The 18,660-nt window shown below is 41.4% G+C and overlaps 3 protein-coding genes across 8 annotated transcripts; all 3 read right to left on the reverse strand.

Moving 5' to 3' along the window:
- Positions 1-96: 96 nt before the first annotated feature.
- On the reverse strand, positions 97-8,710 carry tmc4 (transmembrane channel-like 4). Of its 2 annotated transcripts, none has more exons than XM_056444989.1 (16): positions 8,535-8,710; positions 8,188-8,294; positions 7,124-7,272; positions 6,878-7,027; positions 6,100-6,185; positions 5,010-5,155; positions 4,631-4,778; positions 4,080-4,238; positions 3,831-3,988; positions 3,223-3,349; positions 2,195-2,292; positions 1,865-2,048; positions 1,625-1,755; positions 1,252-1,407; positions 1,017-1,095; positions 97-920 (listed from the first exon to the last, which is right to left on the reverse strand). In XM_056444989.1, the coding sequence occupies exons 1-16, from the start codon at positions 8,547-8,549 to the stop codon at positions 831-833; spliced, it is 1,983 nt and encodes a 660-aa protein (XP_056300964.1). In that variant the 5' UTR covers positions 8,550-8,710; the 3' UTR covers positions 97-830. The 2 variants fall into 2 exon arrangements, with proteins under 2 accessions (XP_056300964.1, XP_056300962.1); XM_056444987.1 differs by having other exon boundaries at positions 8,188-8,374.
- Positions 8,711-9,222: 512 nt separating this feature from the next.
- mboat7 (membrane bound O-acyltransferase domain containing 7) lies at positions 9,223-16,411 on the reverse strand. 4 transcript variants are annotated; one of them, XM_056444992.1, is made up of 9 exons: positions 16,325-16,411; positions 15,169-15,248; positions 14,625-14,754; positions 13,909-14,035; positions 13,664-13,820; positions 13,039-13,234; positions 12,317-12,469; positions 11,981-12,157; positions 9,223-11,212 (listed from the first exon to the last, which is right to left on the reverse strand). In XM_056444992.1, the coding sequence occupies exons 2-9, from the start codon at positions 15,242-15,244 to the stop codon at positions 10,807-10,809; spliced, it is 1,422 nt and encodes a 473-aa protein (XP_056300967.1). In that variant the 5' UTR covers positions 15,245-15,248; positions 16,325-16,411; the 3' UTR covers positions 9,223-10,806. The 4 variants fall into 4 exon arrangements, with proteins under 4 accessions (XP_056300967.1, XP_056300970.1, XP_056300969.1 ...); XM_056444995.1 differs by having other exon boundaries at positions 15,169-15,251; positions 16,325-16,398; XM_056444994.1 differs by lacking the exon at positions 16,325-16,411 and adding an exon at positions 16,218-16,308.
- Positions 16,412-16,679: 268 nt separating this feature from the next.
- On the reverse strand, positions 16,680-18,067 carry rps9 (ribosomal protein S9). Of its 2 annotated transcripts, XR_008835465.1 has the most exons (5): positions 17,953-18,067; positions 17,736-17,858; positions 17,375-17,561; positions 17,130-17,285; positions 16,845-16,935 (listed from the first exon to the last, which is right to left on the reverse strand). XR_008835465.1 is itself a non-coding variant. In XM_056445000.1 (4 exons), the coding sequence occupies exons 1-4, from the start codon at positions 18,047-18,049 to the stop codon at positions 16,758-16,760; spliced, it is 585 nt and encodes a 194-aa protein (XP_056300975.1). In that variant the 5' UTR covers positions 18,050-18,067; the 3' UTR covers positions 16,680-16,757. The 2 variants fall into 2 exon arrangements, 1 of the variants encoding a protein (XP_056300975.1); XM_056445000.1 differs by lacking the exon at positions 17,130-17,285 and having other exon boundaries at positions 16,680-16,935.
- Positions 18,068-18,660: the final 593 nt, after the last annotated feature.

Raw genomic sequence — 18,660 nt, forward strand, 5'->3', positions numbered from 1 at the left:
CCTCATTTTATTATATAAAAGGGAAAAATACAGTAAGCGGGGAAACACTGCATTCATAACAAAGACACCATTTACAAATGTATACCTGGCTTTATGTAATTTAATAATTTACCATTTATTGGTTAACAATTAGTTCACATGTTCCTAGAAAACTGATTTATGTCTGATCTGTCTAGAACCACATCTTTACATGTTTTTTATATTGTTGCAGGATTATCTTCTAAACCCCATCCAGCATTATATGACTGTGGGGTTTTTACCTTAAAGATAAAGCCCCGCTAGTTCAATTATCAGACCCACTCCAATGACCACAGATGACATAGTTTTACTTGCTTGCCAAGGAGAGAGTTGAGCTGTGCCCCTGCACGTCTCCAAAACACTCTGGCTCAATTCTCCCCCGACAGTCCTTTGATTGAAGCAAGTGGAGTGGTTATACAAAACAGGATGAGGTCTCTTATCAGAATGAGTTTTATGACTCTGAGTGTGTGATGGAGGTGTGGGTGAGGTATGTGGGGAGACATGAAACAAACCCTTGTTCCTGTCTCTGCTCATCAACCAGATGTGACCCTGGAACCTTTTGCTCTCAGGGTGACCGGTATAGAATAAACAACACAGCAATAATATGATTGTAATTATTAATCTTCTTCTAATAATTACAACCCTGTGGAGTAAACAATAATTCATAGGGCTTACATTCTTTAATACAAATTGAAAACACATGCTCTAAAACCTAACAATGACACTGCCTTTATACATATAGGGAGCATACAACCTGATCAAATTGTATAATGTTTAGAAGGTCGTACAACCGAAACATGGTCCTTGTGCTGTCACTCATGTGCTGCTGCAGTGTGTTTTAGTATCTGAATTCGACTCAGATTCTCAATCTGCTTCACCAAGAACTGCTTGTCGCGGCCCTCCTGTAAACCAAACACATATTATTGTATTAGTCAACTAAACGCCTGTAGTCTTAGCAATATTAAAATACACCATTCAGGTAAATGCCAACAGCTTACCAGTTTAAGCTGCGCTCTTAGCAGGGCAACGGTTTTCCCATAAACAGATGCCAAGGCTATGAAATACCACATCACCACACTGCCAAGGAGAAAGGAGCCGGGATTATACATCATAAAACGGACAGTTAAATACCACATACTATGCAGGTAACATATAGGCTGCCTTCTTTTGGCTTTAAGTGCAGTACTGTAGACGCAAGAATAACACTCTTACAGATAGCACACGGTTACTTACCAAAATAACACAAACAGGGGGATGGAGAACGACTGGGAACCGATGAAGAAGAGAAAGTCCTGTGGAATTTTAGAGAGGCTTTCGAAAGATGTCGGAACAATCGACCACATGTTGGGGAAGAAACGGAAAGGGCCACAACCCATAGAAGGACGGATCCTGGGTGGAAAGAAGGACACATTGGTCTGCAACAATCTAATGTAACATTGACATTTACTGTCCACATCTAAACCTGCCAGTCCTCTGACAATTATTTATCGTTTGACTTAAATTTCCACTTTCACTGCTATTAAAAAACAAATAGTTGTCACTGCAAGCACTAAACACAAAAATCACTTATGATTGTTACAGGGCAGAAGCAGACATCAGCACTCACTCAGCAAGACTGTAAACCATGACAACTGTGGCCAAGCCCCAGCCAAACAGGAGCACCACCAGGAAAAAGAAGGTGGAGGTGGTGGAGCGAAACGTCTTCAGTGCTGGCCGACAATTAGAGAAGAGTGTGATCTGAGGAGGAACAAAGTCAAAGAGCAGTGATGGTGAGTAACGTTCTCCTTACTCGACCAACAAACTGGCGTTGCTTGAAATGGTGGCTTTGTGAAAGCATCATCTTCACCTTCTTGAAGTAGAAGAGGAGGATGAAATTGATGGTGTTGATGAGCGGCAGCAGAGGGCAAAAAAGAGCTCCGGTCCAAACGACAGTCTGACCATAAACCAGTCCAAGCACGTTGGCGGAAACGACAAACTCCTGTCGACCCACCCACTGAGCCAGCTTACTGGGCCAGTTGTCCACCACCATCCTGACACACACACACACACACACACACAAACACACACGCCCACACACAAACATAGTATGCTTACCAAAATCGTCATGTGCTGTATTCATTTGCTAAAACTTCCACCTCATGTATTAACAGAGACACAATCACACAGTGATTTGTACCTGCGTGGAAACTCCACCAGGACGAGCACGGCGATGTTGATGATGAAGTCGAACAGCGTGAGTTTGTACATCTCCTGCCCCATACGCGTTTCCCAGCACTACACAGTGATAAAAACATGAAGGTTGTTGTTGTTGTTGTTGTTGTGTATATTCTTCAGTCAATCATTGCAATACAAGACAATATTATTCTATATAATATACAAAACAGAAAGACTGAAAAGGTATAGGTAGAAGCAAAAATGCTTATATATTCCTATCCTAAATTATTATAATCAAATAAATCAGAACATTTATATAAAATAAAGAAAAATAATAAAGAAAATTCAAAATAATATATATATATTTACATACATCTTCCATATATATATGTTTCAATAACACCCTCACAAATTGTTTTATAAATAATCCTTTTGAAAACCAAAAATGAGTTGACCATTCTTATATCCAGGTTGAATCTGTCTGACAATGTTTAAATGTTAAATTAACTTTCTTTGGTGTTTCACCCACATTCTTAATAAGGACTGTGTTGCTCAATGTAGGCATCATATTTCCTTCCTATACCATTGGACATAAAAGCTGTGATTATACTGCATGTCATACATTATTGAGTACCCAGTTGGCAGCTTTCTCTTGGTCAGTTGTAGCAGATTCAAAACATACTTCAAGATGATGTCATGTCCTATTCTCTGTTTATTCTGGTGACTCACGGGCGTTTAGCAAAACAAAACTCCCATCAATCTGTTTGTTTCTCATTCTTGCACTTATGTCCTCAGTTGATCCAGCTAACGTGGGACGTTCTCTGTCTGCAATGATGCACACTGCGAACAGACTGCTCTACTTATGCAGACATAGCCATAAAAGAGACGTTCATTTTGAAAAAACAATATTCTGCCCTCTCATAATTGCAGAATTGTTATGTATTTATCTCAATCTCTCTCTATTTTGTTCTGAAACTGTTGTCGAGCAGTGAGGAGACTGTTTGTAGAGGATTTTAACATATCTCAGATGGACTCAAGAAGTATAATTACCGGGTAGTCTTCATAGTTGTATTGGCACAGTTTACAGCGTTCACCCTCTGAGTTCCCTTCACAGGTGATCTGACGCCACAGGGTGAAGAGAAGGATAGCCAGACTCATGAGACGGAGGAACACTGCCCTATGCGTGGAACAGAGCAGACGAGTCACCAACTGTGGGACTGAACATTTGCTTTTGGTTTAGAGGTTAAACACAAAAGAGAGATTATTGACTTTGAGGTTATGTCATACAGTATAATACCAGGTTGTGAAGCAGTGTTTAAAGAACATGGAGCAGAATGAAATCGTGAATTCTTTCCACATTAATTTATATTGTAAAAGATGAACTTCCAAAGTAGATTACTAAATGTGTGGCCCCTTGTCACAGGTTAATGGGGCATTTCCCCTCTGAACCTTTCAAATACTCTCATTTGGGGTCATGACCTTTCAAATTAATCCTGTTACCCTCTGGAGGAGCGCCAGCCTTATATATCTTAAATTATATGTAAAGTAGTTTAAAAAATAATGATATTAGTTTAAACCCTGAACTCCAAACCCGTTACAAACACAAATGACTAAATGCAAATGTTCTGACAAAATAACTCCCACAGAAACCCCTCAACCTTAAGAGCGCCACGATGACAGTGGTGCTGGGGGTGTATCGCTCAATCAGGGCGAACTGGTCACACAGCAGCGGCACCACGAAGTTTCCAATGGTGATGGCAATGGAAGGCAGGTACTCTAAAATCAGACCCAAGATCCCTTCCTCACCACTCTTACTCTGCGTGTCAGAGATGGGAAACAAAAGGTCATCGAAGACATTCAGACCTGAAACCAAATGGACATCATCAGACACCTTTCCCCTCATTTACCTGGCTGAAGTTGGTGGCCATGAAGATGCCGTAGAAAGCTGCTGCGATGAGCCCAGATGAAACAAAAAACATAATAACACGTAGAGAGTATAAAACTATTTTTTGACACAAAGTTAGAGCGGCTGTCTTCTTCTTTCTTATCTCCTCTTCCAGATCCACCTGACGGAGAAAGAAAAAAGAGACGAGGAGTCATCTGAAAGGGAATGATTACGCAAAACTGTGCTGTGCTGCGGAGAGAACAACTAATAATAATTATAATAATGGATTCCATTTGTAAGGCACTTTTCATCCAAGAATCTCAGAGTGCCACAGAGCCAGTACATAGTTAGAACTATAATAAAAAAGGAATTTTTCATAAAAGTCAACTAAAAGTGATAAATGCCTTTCTGAATAAAAAGGTTTTTAGGTCAGTCTTAAAAGAGTCCAGTGCCTGTGTTGCCTTTAGGTGGTCAGGGAGACTGTTGAACAAGCGGGCGCTGCTGAGCAGAAGGCCCGGCCCTCTTTTTCCTGACTTCCTTTCATCCTGCTAAGTGGGGCAGATCCCTTCTGACCTGCAGCCGGTAGTGGACGTTCTTCTGCTTCAGTTTGGTAGCTCGATCTCCCTGGCAACCGTAGTCCCAGCCGGTGAACACTATAATGCTGTAGTTGCCCACAGCGCTGCCTCCCGTTGCCACGGCAACTCGAGCTGCAGTCCCCATCCTGCACATTAGGAGCCAGACAGGGAAGAGGATACAGATGCAGGTAAAGGGGACTGAACTGTCCATGCAGGCTTTAAAATGTCATTCTGTTTATTTCAGCCCACTGACGCCTCACTTAGACGGCTGGACACACACACACACACACACACACACACACACACACATAGAAACACAAATACACACAGCCTGCATCTTGACTCTTAATATTGAACCTGTTGGTTCTGGGACAGACCGTGCAATGAGACAAATGAGACAAAAGAAAAAGTAGAAGACGGCAGTGAAGAGGTAGGCCAGGGGGATGTTGTAGGAGAAGTCGCTGTCCTCCACCTTTGTGTTGTTGTAGTAGCCGTAAAACAGGTATGAATACTCCATGAAACCCTGAACAAAGAAGAGACAGTCACAACAGTCACAACACATGTCTGTTGTCCTAAATGTTCATGGGATGTGGTTTAAATTCCTTTTTATCAGGAGAGAATATAGGAGGAGCATGTGGAACTATTGATCAATGAGATCATTTCCACGGTAAGGAATGGCAACAGGGGGAACAGCTAGAAATCCACCGAGCAGCGCCCCTAAAGCTCATTTATTAACATTTATACTGTGCGTATTTAATGCTTTTCCAGAAAGGTGCATAAATCACACATTGTAGTTTTGCAAAGTGTTTGTGTGGAACTAATTCTTGGACAGGACCGATGATATTCTGAAGTTCCGGTGTCACGGTGAGGTTGGAAAGCTGGTGAAGAAATGCAATTTTTCTGTGTGTGATCTGGATCGGGAAATCTCAAAGGACATAAAGCGATGCAGTTTCTGTGTGAGTGTGTTAATACAATGATTGGTGGTGGAATTGGTTGCCATGCCGAGAGCACCAGCTTCCTTCTTGCGTAGGTCACCAGAAGGGTCAGGGCCAAAATCACTGCTCCCATCCAAGAAAGAGTTCGGCACCAGGTCGATAAAAACACCTGTTGTTTAGTTGTTTTAGTCTGGAGGTGCCAGTCATTGGACCAGGAGGAGCCAGACTAGCTGTTTCCCCCTGTTTTCAGTTTGTATGCTACGCTAAGCTTACAGACTACTGGCTGTTGCTTAATAGTTAATATAAATAGGCATGAAAATCAATCTTCGCATCTAACTCTTGGCAACTAATAAGACCTGAAGTCAGCATGTCAGTAAGAAGTATGTCTAGAAATGATGAAACAGTACAATCATAAGTATTGAATGCTTCAATAATCACAATGTCCAATAATGAAAGACACTAATGTCGGTCTCTGGATACATTCTGCACATCTCTTATCTCTAAAGGTCAGTGTGATGCTGCAGTTTCTCACCGTTCCCGAAAGTAAGTGCAGGAAGTAATTATAGAACACGACCAAGCCTTGAGGATTGGGGTCATAAACCATGCACTTATCTGCACCTGGAAAACATAGCAACGGGAAAGCGTGTATTATTTCTGCATAGAATATTATAATTTACAGGATATTTATAGGTTTCCCTGAAACTTTCTGAACGTATAGGTCATGTAGTTTTCCTAATGTTTCCAGAGTAGCAGAAAGAGAAGAAGAGAAGGAGAGAGAAAGCTGCAGCGATGAATACATGTTGGCCTGCAGCTCACTCGAGGCAGAGGGTCTTAATCCCTAAACTGTCATCTAGATATCGTAAATAAGACAGCTTTGAAAATATCAAAGGGTTTTATCTCACAAAAATAGAAACTGTGACACATTCTCATGGGAAAATGATAAAAACAAATGTAATCTTTAAGAAGTCGGTCGGAAAGAAGCTGTAGTTCTTGCCAGTGCATAATCAAATATTTCAACATTATATCTTCTACAGTATATTTTACACAAACTTCAGGTAATTTACATGTTAATATATATATAATTTTGCTATATATTCTGCTCATGCACCGGTGACTTCCCTTGATTTCCGAGGGGAATACCTGCTACTGCATAAAGCCTCGAAGACCCGATTGCCTGGAAAATGTTGAGTCAATTGTGCTAAAATGTCAGAATGCAGGAACTAATTGGAAATGAAGAACCATGAAAACAAAGAGCCATGTGTGACCCTCAGGGTAACGTGAAATGAGCTGCAGCTTGAACACGACATTACCAGTGCTGTTAACAAGGCTGGTCCCAACAGATCTGAAGACAATGCTGGGGATGAGGACGAACCCAGCAATCAGTAAAAAGGAAACAAAATTGAGCACCACCAAGAACCGCAGGAACAGGAAGTAAGACTGGACGCCACCTCCGAAGTTCCCTGGGGGGCCAACAATGTACATTTAATAAACACTTTTCTTGACACTATGACGTATGCAGCAACCTGTATTCCTGAACTTAACTATGAAAGGTTTACCTCCAATCTTTTGCAAAGACTTTCTCCACAGTGTAAAAAAGTCGAGCAATCCTCTGGCGTTCTGTTTTAGTTTCTGCAGAGATTTGTTTCTTTTCCGTCTCCAGGACTGCCTGCTGGAAACCACAGGCACCTGCATCTGCTGCACCTGCCTGGAGTAGACAAGTTACACTGAAATGACTCTGGAGTGGATACTGTGTGATTTAATGATTGAACACTTTATATTATAGCTCCGTACTCGCCAAATACTTTAAGATATTTCCTCAAATATATTACATCATAGGGAAACTAGTGATAGTGTTCAATTAGTGCATTTCGACTGAATTAAATGTGACATTTTCTCACATTAGGACTCCCTTTTTAAAGCTGCGTGCCATTTAAATTCTGAAAGTTTACCTCCACTAAAGAACATGTGTTGCTTCGTGTTATTTCACTTGGACCATAACTGGGAAAAATAATGTATGTGCAAAGAGTGCATGAGTTTGAAGGCGGTAAGGTGTTCTGTGCTCACCTGAAATCTCAGTTGGAGACATGTGTCTATGCGTGAGAAAGATTTTGTGACATCACAGGCAGTTAATTGTGGCCCGATATGCAACTTGAATGTGGAATCTTAAAGCCTCGAGCACACATACTGTGCACCAAGAACTGAACATCGGATTTGAACCTGCAATAACAGATTTCTGGCCACTTGGGGGCATCTGAACTGACATATAAAGGAGAATTGCTTTTTACACATCCAGCTGTTACAGTGAAACATCAGTAATGTATCCTTTCATTCGTCACTCTAGCTCTGTATTGGGTCTCAGACAACTTAAATATATATCTGAGTCTTTAGCGGCTGAATGCTCCACTAACTGTGTCTGCCTGCTGTAGCAGAGTGAACTATTAAAGGTGTAAACCAAAACAATTACCTGAGACTCATTTTACATGTTACATTGCATTCACTTTATCTTTTGATAACATAGTATTATAGTCACTTTCAATTATATTTCAAAGTATAGTGGTTTATATTATAACCATGTTTGGAGGGGAACTTGAAGCAGAACACGTGTAAAGTACTTTCATACCTCACAGCTCTCTTCAGGGACATGGGCAGCGGGATGGCCTTGAGGTCCCGAGGAGGTCCACTGCTGCCCCCGTCATCCTCCTCTGCAGGGGTCGAGCTCCAGTCGTGCTGAGGATAGTTTTGATTGGACACTCGAGATGAAACCCGTTGTAACCTCAGGGACTGCTGGTCACTCGGGTAACCGTTCTCTGTGAGTGGTTGAGCCAAGAAAACGATCAAAGTAATATGAGTCAACACCATCAGACGAGATGATGAAGCCATATCAGCAGAGAGGAAATGTAGATATTTAGACAGTTGAGACGTGTTCAAAATGAACAAATGTGTGATGAGAGGTAAGAAAAGACACACCTTCAATGTCGTCATACGCCTGTCTGGAGCCCGGTGGCTGAGGCTCACTGGACATTTCTCCACTGCAGCTCAACTCGCCGACTTCTCAAGACTTTCCTCTGTAACTACTTCTAATACTTTACCAGCAACAAGTCCAGAACTAAACGAATGATGAGGTCATACGGAAATGCTGCCTATCCAAGAACACCTTCCCAGTTGTTTTCTCTCACGGACTTTAAACCCTCTGAATGACCACACAGGCACTTCCTTGTGTGGTTTAACCCATTATTTCCATGGAGAAGGTTGTCATTCATTTACTATTTGCATTCAGCAAGAAAACCGGTTATACTTCAAATGAATTTGTGTTATTGTGGAGTTCAAAGACGAGTGAACTTCAGAAATCATGTTGGTGAATATAAATTGTGGGCAGTTATGGGAACAAATGCAATGTATAATTTAAATGTTACAAGTAAGTACAACATGTTTGATTTAACAAAGGGGTGCTGTCTCTCTTCGCCTAAAGAGGCTCAAAAGAAGCCCTGAAACCCTGTTGGGAGGTAACCAGGCAGCTGTGTTTTCATGAGTTGATGGTTCCCAGTCTGACAACCGAAACAATGCGATGTATAAAAGCCTTTTTCTACAAGCATTGTCTTGCTGATTTACACAAGGTAATAAGAACTCCATATAATAAACAAACAAATTCACGGACATCCTTATAAAGCATACTTTAGAGAGAGAATAGGCAAGACAGTAACATTGTGGGGAAATGCTGAAATGTATTCCACAAGTAACACTGGAACAGAGCAGGGAGTGTTACAGTCGGTGCAGCGTGTGAAGATAAACAGGCCGACAAATAAATAGACACAATAATAACCGAGCAATTATAAAAACAAAGGGACTCATTTCTACGAGGGTTGGGTTGTGGCACAGAGATGGTCCTGGTGAAGGCGTGAAACTAAATGTGTTTGTAATTCAAATGATCTCAGTTTGAGGTATCATGTGACCTTAATTGTGCAGTGAGTTGTGCTCATTTCAAACACACACACACACAGTGGAGTTGTTAGACACTGAGTGTGTTTTCCAACTGTCCAGTTAATCACAGAAAAATAAGCAACAGAGTTCCAATGACCTCATCCCGGCTCGAGCTGTGCTGATATTCATGAATTTCGTTGGCAGCTTATAGTTCTGTGAAACCGGCGACGTGTTGTATCAAATGTTTGTTCCCGACCCGGACCGGTCCACGATGGCAGGACAGACATGTTGGCAGTTGCTATCTTACACACACTCGTACACAATAGCGCAGATGTTCCTCAGAGACAAACAGAGACATTTTGGATTCATCAAGGGAGTAAACAAAGCACTGAAATATTTAGCAAACAAAATGAGGAACATTGTAATGCTGGACACCAAATCTAAAACACAAAGCTCCTTGTGTAATAAGACAACAATGCAAATGTACTATTGAGCGCCCAGCAAGTTTCACGTTGTACTTTCTCAGCACTTAACCATCACAAAAACATAATTACACTCAGACTGTTTACTGTGGACACAAACAGTCCGCAGTAAATGTACAACGCCAAATGGCAGCGAACATATTTTATACTGTCAAATTAGGAAAATTCGAAAAAATAAATAAATATAATTTCGTCTGACTCCTGACACCATCATGAGGTTCTTTTCCATCTCAACCCCTCCATTCTGTACTCCAGTGTAGATGTACTTTCACATAATACTGAGCGCCGCTGGAATGTTTGGTTGGTTATGGAAACTCAATTGAATCCTATTTCATTTAAACTATTTTTAAGACCATTACGAGGATTTGATTTATTAATGTTTGACAACCCGTACTGACCGTTTATAAAAGAGCATTTTTTTAAATATTTCAACATCCTAAATTTGAGTGGTAATAAAGTTCACTTTCAAATCGGGGAAGGTATCGTGAAGTAAAAGCCCACGGGCTGTACACATGCTGTTTAACTGTTACCTCCACCCAGTTGCCACGCACACTATAAAAGTAACATTCATTGAGCTCAAACATTCCTCTCCCAGTTTTCCCAGTGCTTTTATGTCTATGTACATATATGGAATGTCTTTTACCAGATTATTGTTGTCGCGCTTTTGTTTGATTTATCTCACATTTGTAATAACTTTCACATTTTCCCACAATTGATCTTATTGGACCTGTATGACGTTTTTGTCTAGGAAGATGAGAGGTGGTGCGATGTATGTTTATAAATTCTAGTCTTTAAGTAACCCCAAAAAGTACCCACCCAGTTCTTTTCTGCTCCTCTTTTCAGCCAGTCTTTTCCCCAGTTTTCAAGTTTTCTATCTTCTCTCCCTCTCTTTTCTCCTCCTTGTCCCCTCTTCTTCCTTCCTCTTTCCCTCCCTTTAGAGTCCAGCCAACTATGATACAGCCAACGGCGATGATGTGCATGATGAAGTAGATGGACATCCAGTAGTCGATGGTGTCAGAGGCCTTCAGCAGCACGAAGCCCATGCACATGTAGTCGTAGGCCCTCATCTTCAAGAACCAGTGAACCCAGTCGAAGATGTTCTGACCAGAAGGACCCAGTTTAGCTCGAACAGAGGCCTCCATGGCAGACTCGGCTGCGATGCACAGGGGGATGGTGAGGAAGGAGAGGTAGTAACCGGCATGTAGTCCATGCCAGTAGGCGCTGATGAACATGGTCCAGCCGGCCCTGAGAGACCAACAGGAGAGAGGTTAAAGTCATACGGACCCGCCACCGGGAGGCGCTTTGTCTTCTGTCGTTTCATATATTTCAGGTGAAATGATTTCAAGATGCTGGCGCAGGATCAGAATGGATTACGGGCAAAATAAGTTAAGTTTAAGGGACACATCTGGTGATATTCTGTATTTGAATTATTGTCAACAAATACCAAGAGGAGACCAAAACCAAAAATTATCCTAATGAAGTATTAGTCAAAAATATTCTAAACACACAAATAAGTCACACTATTGCACCGGGAGACCTGTTCCTCTATTCCTATAGAGAATTACCTGTAGTTTACATCATCCTGTTGCCTTAAATACTCACAGTGAACTAAATCCATGACAGCAGCCGCAAACAATGCACCATTTACTCTTATTTCATTCAAAACTAAAGTACACAGCTGTTTATATAAGTATGTACATAAGAAATGATTCATGCTTTACTAAAACAACCAATACATATAATCGTGACCCTTTTTTAAAGACTTGCATAGAATTCGACAGAAGGATTATTTTATATTTGTGTCGGAGAGGAAATTTCACATTTAAAGATCAAAGCTGTTCAGAAACAAGAGAGAAGCATGACTACACCATCACATCTAACATATTAAAATAGCATCTCATTGCACAGGTCCATTATTTGAATGCAAAAATGCACTAAACAGGGATTTATGGGTGAGTTTGTGGATGCATGCCTGTGAAACAAGCAGAAACCGCTGCACACATGAAGCCTGACCTGAGAGCGTAGACTTTGAACGGGGCATTGGGGTAGATGTAGTGATGCAGCCACCACTGCACCGTCATGTTCCAGTAACGCATGCCATGGCGGACCTTCACACAGAAGTCTGTGTTGTAGCAGTCGATGTTCTGGATGGTTTTGAAGTCATATTTCTCTTCACTGGTGGGATCAGAACTGGCCACGAGGGAAGAAAAAAAAAAACATTGGCATAAATATCAACAACAAAAGTATGAACTTAATACACTGAGATGTTAGAGAGGAATGCGATCACATTTGACCAAATACACAAATACTGATGCATTCAATATACTTGTTAGTCTGGTGACTGTGTACCTGTAGTTGACTGTGGGTCCTCCTCCAGGTTTGGACTGTGCCTTCTCGGGGTAGCAGCCCAGACCTGCACTGATACAACCGGCCTCCGCTCCACACCACGCGGCATAGAAACGCATCCTGAACACGAAGAATACCGCCACCATGTAGAACATCCTGGTGACGGAGAGGAGAGCGCATCATTCATCTCTGCCGGACCAAACAACTGTCGGGATTTTACCAAGACATTCAACCCTAAATTGCTACTGGGCCCTCCACGACTATCCTAAACCTCGGCCCCGTTGTATTTAGCTCACTGTGAATCGCACTCTGTGCTTTGTTCTCATTCATTTGTCTCATTTCATTTGCCTTCTTCTGACCAACAGCAGCCACACTCCTGAAAATAAATGAGTAGAAACATATTGTACAATCATTACACTGGCATTAAAGTTAACTGGCTACCAGGACATTTTAGGAAATATTCTGAAATATGTCTACATTATATTATGATGTGTTTTCACCACATTTAAATGTTTTCCATTACATAAAAGAAGCATGTATGTTTTATTCAGGTTTTTTTGCTGGATTAAGATCTTTCATTATATTAGTTGCTTTGATTCAGTGTATTCTTCTTACAGCATTGACATTATTGATACATATTCGTGAAATTATGATGATTATTATCCATCATAAATCTACAACTCCTATTACTGACATTGTTAGTATTAATAAAAGGTTAACAATACCGAAAGAAAAGGTTTTGGTCCAGAAACTCCCCTGTGCGTACGTAGGCCAGTGGGAAGACTTGGTTGACAGCCACAAACAAAGCGGCGTACACAGGAACAAACTTCAGCCGCTGAAGGCACGGCGCCCAGCCGGGCAGAGCCTGCGGGCTCGGCTGCTTCAGCCAGTCAACGTACGTTTGGAAGCGAAAGAACGGACCTTTAGGGAGATAGAGGAAGGAGATTATGGAATAAAGAAAGCGTTGAGAAGACAGTGAAAGAGAGAAATGGACAACAGGGATAATGTAAGACACAAAGGGAAACGGTGGAGGACAGTGTGGTTCAAAAGAAGAGAGGTTGGTGGTGTAAAGGAAACGAGAGTAAGAAAACAAAAAGAGAGTAGAGGTATATGAAATATCAGAAGTATTCTATTTAATATGGAAAAAACAATATGGACTCACATTATTGGACAAGTAGCAAGAGTGAGACAAAGAGAGACACCAGTTAAAATGCATGCAACAGACATAAATATATACAGCTTGCACACAAAGATAAGATTGATTTCTAAAAGTTCACTTAGAAAATCAGAATGGACACAACTTCCTCCCACCAACATTATTCAGACCGTCGGACGTTTCCACAGACTTACCGGTCATTATACCGGCATAACAGTAGCTATAGGACAGAATGTCGTAGAGGGAGGGCTCCTGCGACAGACCACCAATGATGGGAGACTTGGCAAAAGAGCTCAATTCATTTTTCTTCTCCACGTGGAAGCTGTAAACCTCGTTGGCGAGACTCACCATCTGAGTTAGAAGCAGGAAAATATATGAATAAAGATGTCCAGACTTAAAGGACACGGTGGCGTCCATAGATCTGACAATGGCGCTGTACCTTCAGAGTGAGAAGTAGCTGGATGGCGTTGGCAAAAGGTGTCGGTGTTGGCAGACCGAACCAAGTGACCAGACGGAAGAAGAGGAGGTAGAGGAAGGTCCAGGTGAGACTCAGTGCTGGGGCATGCCTAGCAGACAGAGACAGGTGGTATGAGTGATTACATGTTCTGTCTGCACACTTTCTACAGTCTAGTCCCTTTTGCACTTATTGACTCCTGTTGTGTGGCACCGCAGTGAAATCAAATAGTATTAGAAATGGTCATTTATCTAATCCATGTATTTTTTTTTACATAAATAAATACAATTATTACGATATTTTATGGAAAATAAGGTAGAAGCACTTTTACCGACAGAAATAAATTATATATTCATTAATTTTGAATAAACAAAAGGAGACGAGAGAAGCTAAAAGCAAAGACAAGATAAACAAGTTCAGTCACAAGATAAAATGATTTGTTTCCAATATGAGGATTTAATGCTTTTTTTGGTCATATGTAATGGGAAATGTTATATCTTTGGGCTTTGGACTGTAAGTAAGGCAAAACAAGCTCTTTCAAGATATATTGGGCTCTGAGAAGTTGTATGGGGCCTTTTTCTATATTGTTGACATCTCAAAGATGACGTATCTAATACTGGAGAAAAAAAATGGTTGTATGTTCCGGGCCAACTTTCCTGACTTTTGTACAAACAGTGAAGTGTTTCAGTGAAATACGTTACCGCCAGCTGCTCTTTATGATAATCCATACTCCAATCACTGTCACAATAGAATGGAGGGTGTGGATGTGACAAGTAGCGATGGTGATCGAGAGGCCCAGAAGGAGAGACGCCCCCTGCTTCACAGGAGGACCTGAAGTGAAAGCAAAGATAAACGATGAAGCCTCCTGCAACCTCAAGGAGCTGCGCTGGGGTGGGGGAAGCACTGGAGACACAGCGTCAAGGCTTCAGGAATCTGTGTGTTTCCACATATTGCTCTCCTCTCCAACAGCAATTCAAAAAAACTAAAAAGATGACTTGCATTGTGGGTAACAGAGGCACCAGGCTTCGACAAGAAAGAAGAATGTCGATTTCTCCATAACTTATCGACGTTAAAGGACAAAAACCTCATTTAAAACAAATCTTCTTAATCTTTGTCTATATGTGAAACATTTTAAATGCTAGTTTATTTTCTGTGCCACAATGCAAAACTGAAGCAACTGTTCAACTTTAGTAGAACAAAATATGAATGTATTCTTATTATTATGTCATGTTCCAAAATACTGACTGAGGTAACGGAAGAGGAATCCAACAGGTATGGAGGCAGCAAGAATTCCCAAGTACACGAGCTCATCAGGAGACATCGCTCTGCTGGCACAGAAACACAGGTCAGCCCTAAACTTATATAAATAACTACATACATGTGAAAATGTATGGATAGACAATCCATAATTATAAGGGAACAGCACACAGACAAAAGTATGAACACAATCCATTCAAATATCCTGCTATAAATCTTGGTGAAGCTAATATTTTCTATTTTCATTGAGACTGCATCACAGATATATTGATTTAAGGGATTTTGTCAGCTTCATCACATATTATGACAAAGTGGAGGGAATACTTCGCCCAAAAGTAAGTGAGGGTGTGTCGCTACGTTTGTATTTGTTAATTACAAAGAAATATTGCCTCATATCTATGTTATTTTTATATAGCCCTTTAATTTCAATATTTGGGGGACATAATTGTTTGCAACATAATTCATTCAACATTCGTTCATCCTAAATATGCTAATGTCTCTACCATTTATCTTTGGAATTTCATTGCTTACTTTTTAAAATGTGCCCATAAGATGTATTTAATTTGACCAGCAACACTGAGAACATCTTCAGGGTGCATTTCACAACATATCCGGCGACTTGTGCAAGAGCACCTAGTAACTTCGTTGCAGAACACTGGACTATGTTGACAGCTCAGATGAAAGAGTCCATAAACATGTTAGGTGCCAGGGACAATGCATTTACAATATTACATAATACGGAAATACCACAACGGAACTCATCCACAGGCGAACATAAGAAGTAGCCGATAACTCGCTCAACTAGTGCCTCTCTGATCGCTTTCAGTCCGGAGTTAAAACAGATTACATGACAGTTTCATGTTGTGAGGTGACTAAACGTGTCCGCCACAAACCATCAGTCTCTTGTCCTTAAACTTCTTCCGGGTGAGCTTAGACTAGACGTGAGGTTAGCTAACAGCAACATGCACCGAGAAAAGGGAAAGTCACATACATTGTGACAATCAAAACAAAGTGAAAGGCGGAGGTTGAACCACTACCGTTGATCTCGTCTGTTTACTGGCGCCGAGCAGCCTGAAGCAGCAGGCCGTTACGTTAACGCAGCAGCCAACCGTTGAATTAGCGAGTCAGCTAAAGCTTTACTTACACTTGTTAATCACCGCGGTTCAATAACTGGTCTCTGGCACAGGGCGCACATTCAAACACACCATTCAGTTCGCACTCTAACACTCACTTCCTGGGTGGAGAACGATATCATGGACTGTACCATTTTAACTGGAGGGGAGGATCGACCATTGGCTTCTGGATTGTCCGATAAACTACATATCTGGTAGATGATTAACCACATACCTAATGCACTGCAGAACCTCGGGTATAACTACAGTACAGCCATTTTAAGAAATAATAAGTATGCCACAATTAAAGTGTGAAACAAGTTATATACAATATATGAGTATTGGCTTCATTAGAGCCACTATTGAGACAAATGGAACAACTCAGTATTCTGGCAAGACCAAATATTTTTATTGAAAATGTGACAGAACAGGTAGCATCAGAACACTTCCTGGACGACATCCTTCTTAGTCCTCCTCTTCATCATCAGCTCCTCCAGCTCCAGCCTGGCCCTTCTTGGCGTTCTTTCTCTTGACACGGCCTGGACGTCCACCACCGTATGGAGACCTCAGGGAGAAGTCAATGTGCTTCTGGCTGTCCAGGCGCACCACGAAGGAGGGGATGTTGACCACCTGCTTGCGCACACTGCAAAGAGAGATATTTAGAAAACTTGCATACATTTCAAACGTTATGAACACATTTACTATTTTTTTCTAAATGCAGATGGGCTACTGCCATCAATGAACTATAAACAGGGGGAAAGTCAAACAGAAAATGCTAAAATACAGTATTCAAGTACATCGTAGAAGTAGCCCGAAGTGCAAGCCTCCATGTCTTACCCGATAGCCATCACATGACCAGATAGCACAGTCCAAGCCCTTGGTGGCAGGATTAGCTCTGGGTAATGTTTATTGACAAGGTATACGGTTTTGATACCGAATTGACCTTTATGAGTTTTAACTTCTCAGGGGAGAGCGTTACAAGTTGACGGGCCTCTGATGAAAGAGGAAGCATGGAGTTTCTGATGAGTCCTTCACAAGACTTGTGACTCCTGGATATTTTGACGTGTTCTCTTGGAACTTACCGAATGTGCCTCTGGCGGATAAGGACACGAGCATGGTGGATGCTTTTAGCAAGTCCAAGCTTGAAGACCTGAGTTTGCAGCCTCCTCTCCATGAAATCTTCAACTTTCAGACCCAGGATGTAATCCAGCTTCATCTTACTCTCGTCCAGCACACCAATCCTCACCAGACGCCTGAGCAAAGCATTACCTGTAAAACACAAGTGATTTTTAAAAAAACACAGGTGCATGATGCCACTTGATTAAAGTGGCATTATTGGCCTCATTCACGAGGAATTCTTGACACCAGCAAAGTCTGACGAAATTTTTCATAATCATCGGCCAATACAACACTTAAAGCTGCACATTAATTGATTTTGCATACCTTCGAACAGACGCTTGGGATCCTTCTCATCAAGAGTGAGCAGCTCTCTGGCAGCTTTGCGAATCTTAGCCAGGGTGAATTTGACCCTCCACACCTCACGCTTGTTCCTCAGACCATACTCGCCTTGAAGAGACAATAAAAGTCAACGTCAAGCGATGTCTAGGCTAAAACAGGGTGCATTTTAAGTTAAAGTGGTGTTAATGAAATCTCAGCCTACCAATGAGTTTCAACTCCTGGTCGAGACGGGACTTCTCGAAGGGACGGCGGGGGGTTACGTAAGTCTTGCGACAAACCCAACTCCTGGCAACGGGCATGGCGGCTTTTTATGGGGCCTGCAAAGGATAAAACATTAGGTTAAAGAAACAGGCAACTACTCGACCTATACTGACCAATTAGCAGTCATCCACTAAGTCTAGTGTAATTCAATATAATACTTGAGTAAAAAGCTATGTTGCACCCGCAAGTTGATTTTAAAGAATATAGTGCACACTGCTAAATAAAGATGCCCAGGCCCTTTCCAAACATGTAACCCACGATATGCATTATATTTCAACATAAGTTAGTTGCATCGCAACTAAACCATTTAAATATATATATATTAATATGGGGAAAACAATCAGCTACAGTTAAAGAGCTTCAATAGATAAATTTGAGAAAGATAAAATACAGGTTAAACACTACGACAAGGCGGCAGCTGCACCACGTTGTTGACTATAAAGCGTTAGCTTAGCAGCGCTAGCTCTCCACTTCAACAAGCGCTTACAAAATGATAGGTTGGTTTAATTAACTACAAGTACTAATAAAGCTAAGCTTTCTTTAAGGGCCTATGCAAGACTAATGACCAAACAGATCTAAATGTTGTGCTCGTGCGGTGAAGCAGCGCGAGGAAGAGGCTTTACCTGTGTCGCTCAGGCCAGCGGAGTAA

Source organism: Pseudoliparis swirei, chromosome 22 (genome assembly GCF_029220125.1).
Source record: "Pseudoliparis swirei isolate HS2019 ecotype Mariana Trench chromosome 22, NWPU_hadal_v1, whole genome shotgun sequence".
NCBI classification, from domain to species: Eukaryota; Metazoa; Chordata; class Actinopteri; order Perciformes; family Liparidae; genus Pseudoliparis; species Pseudoliparis swirei.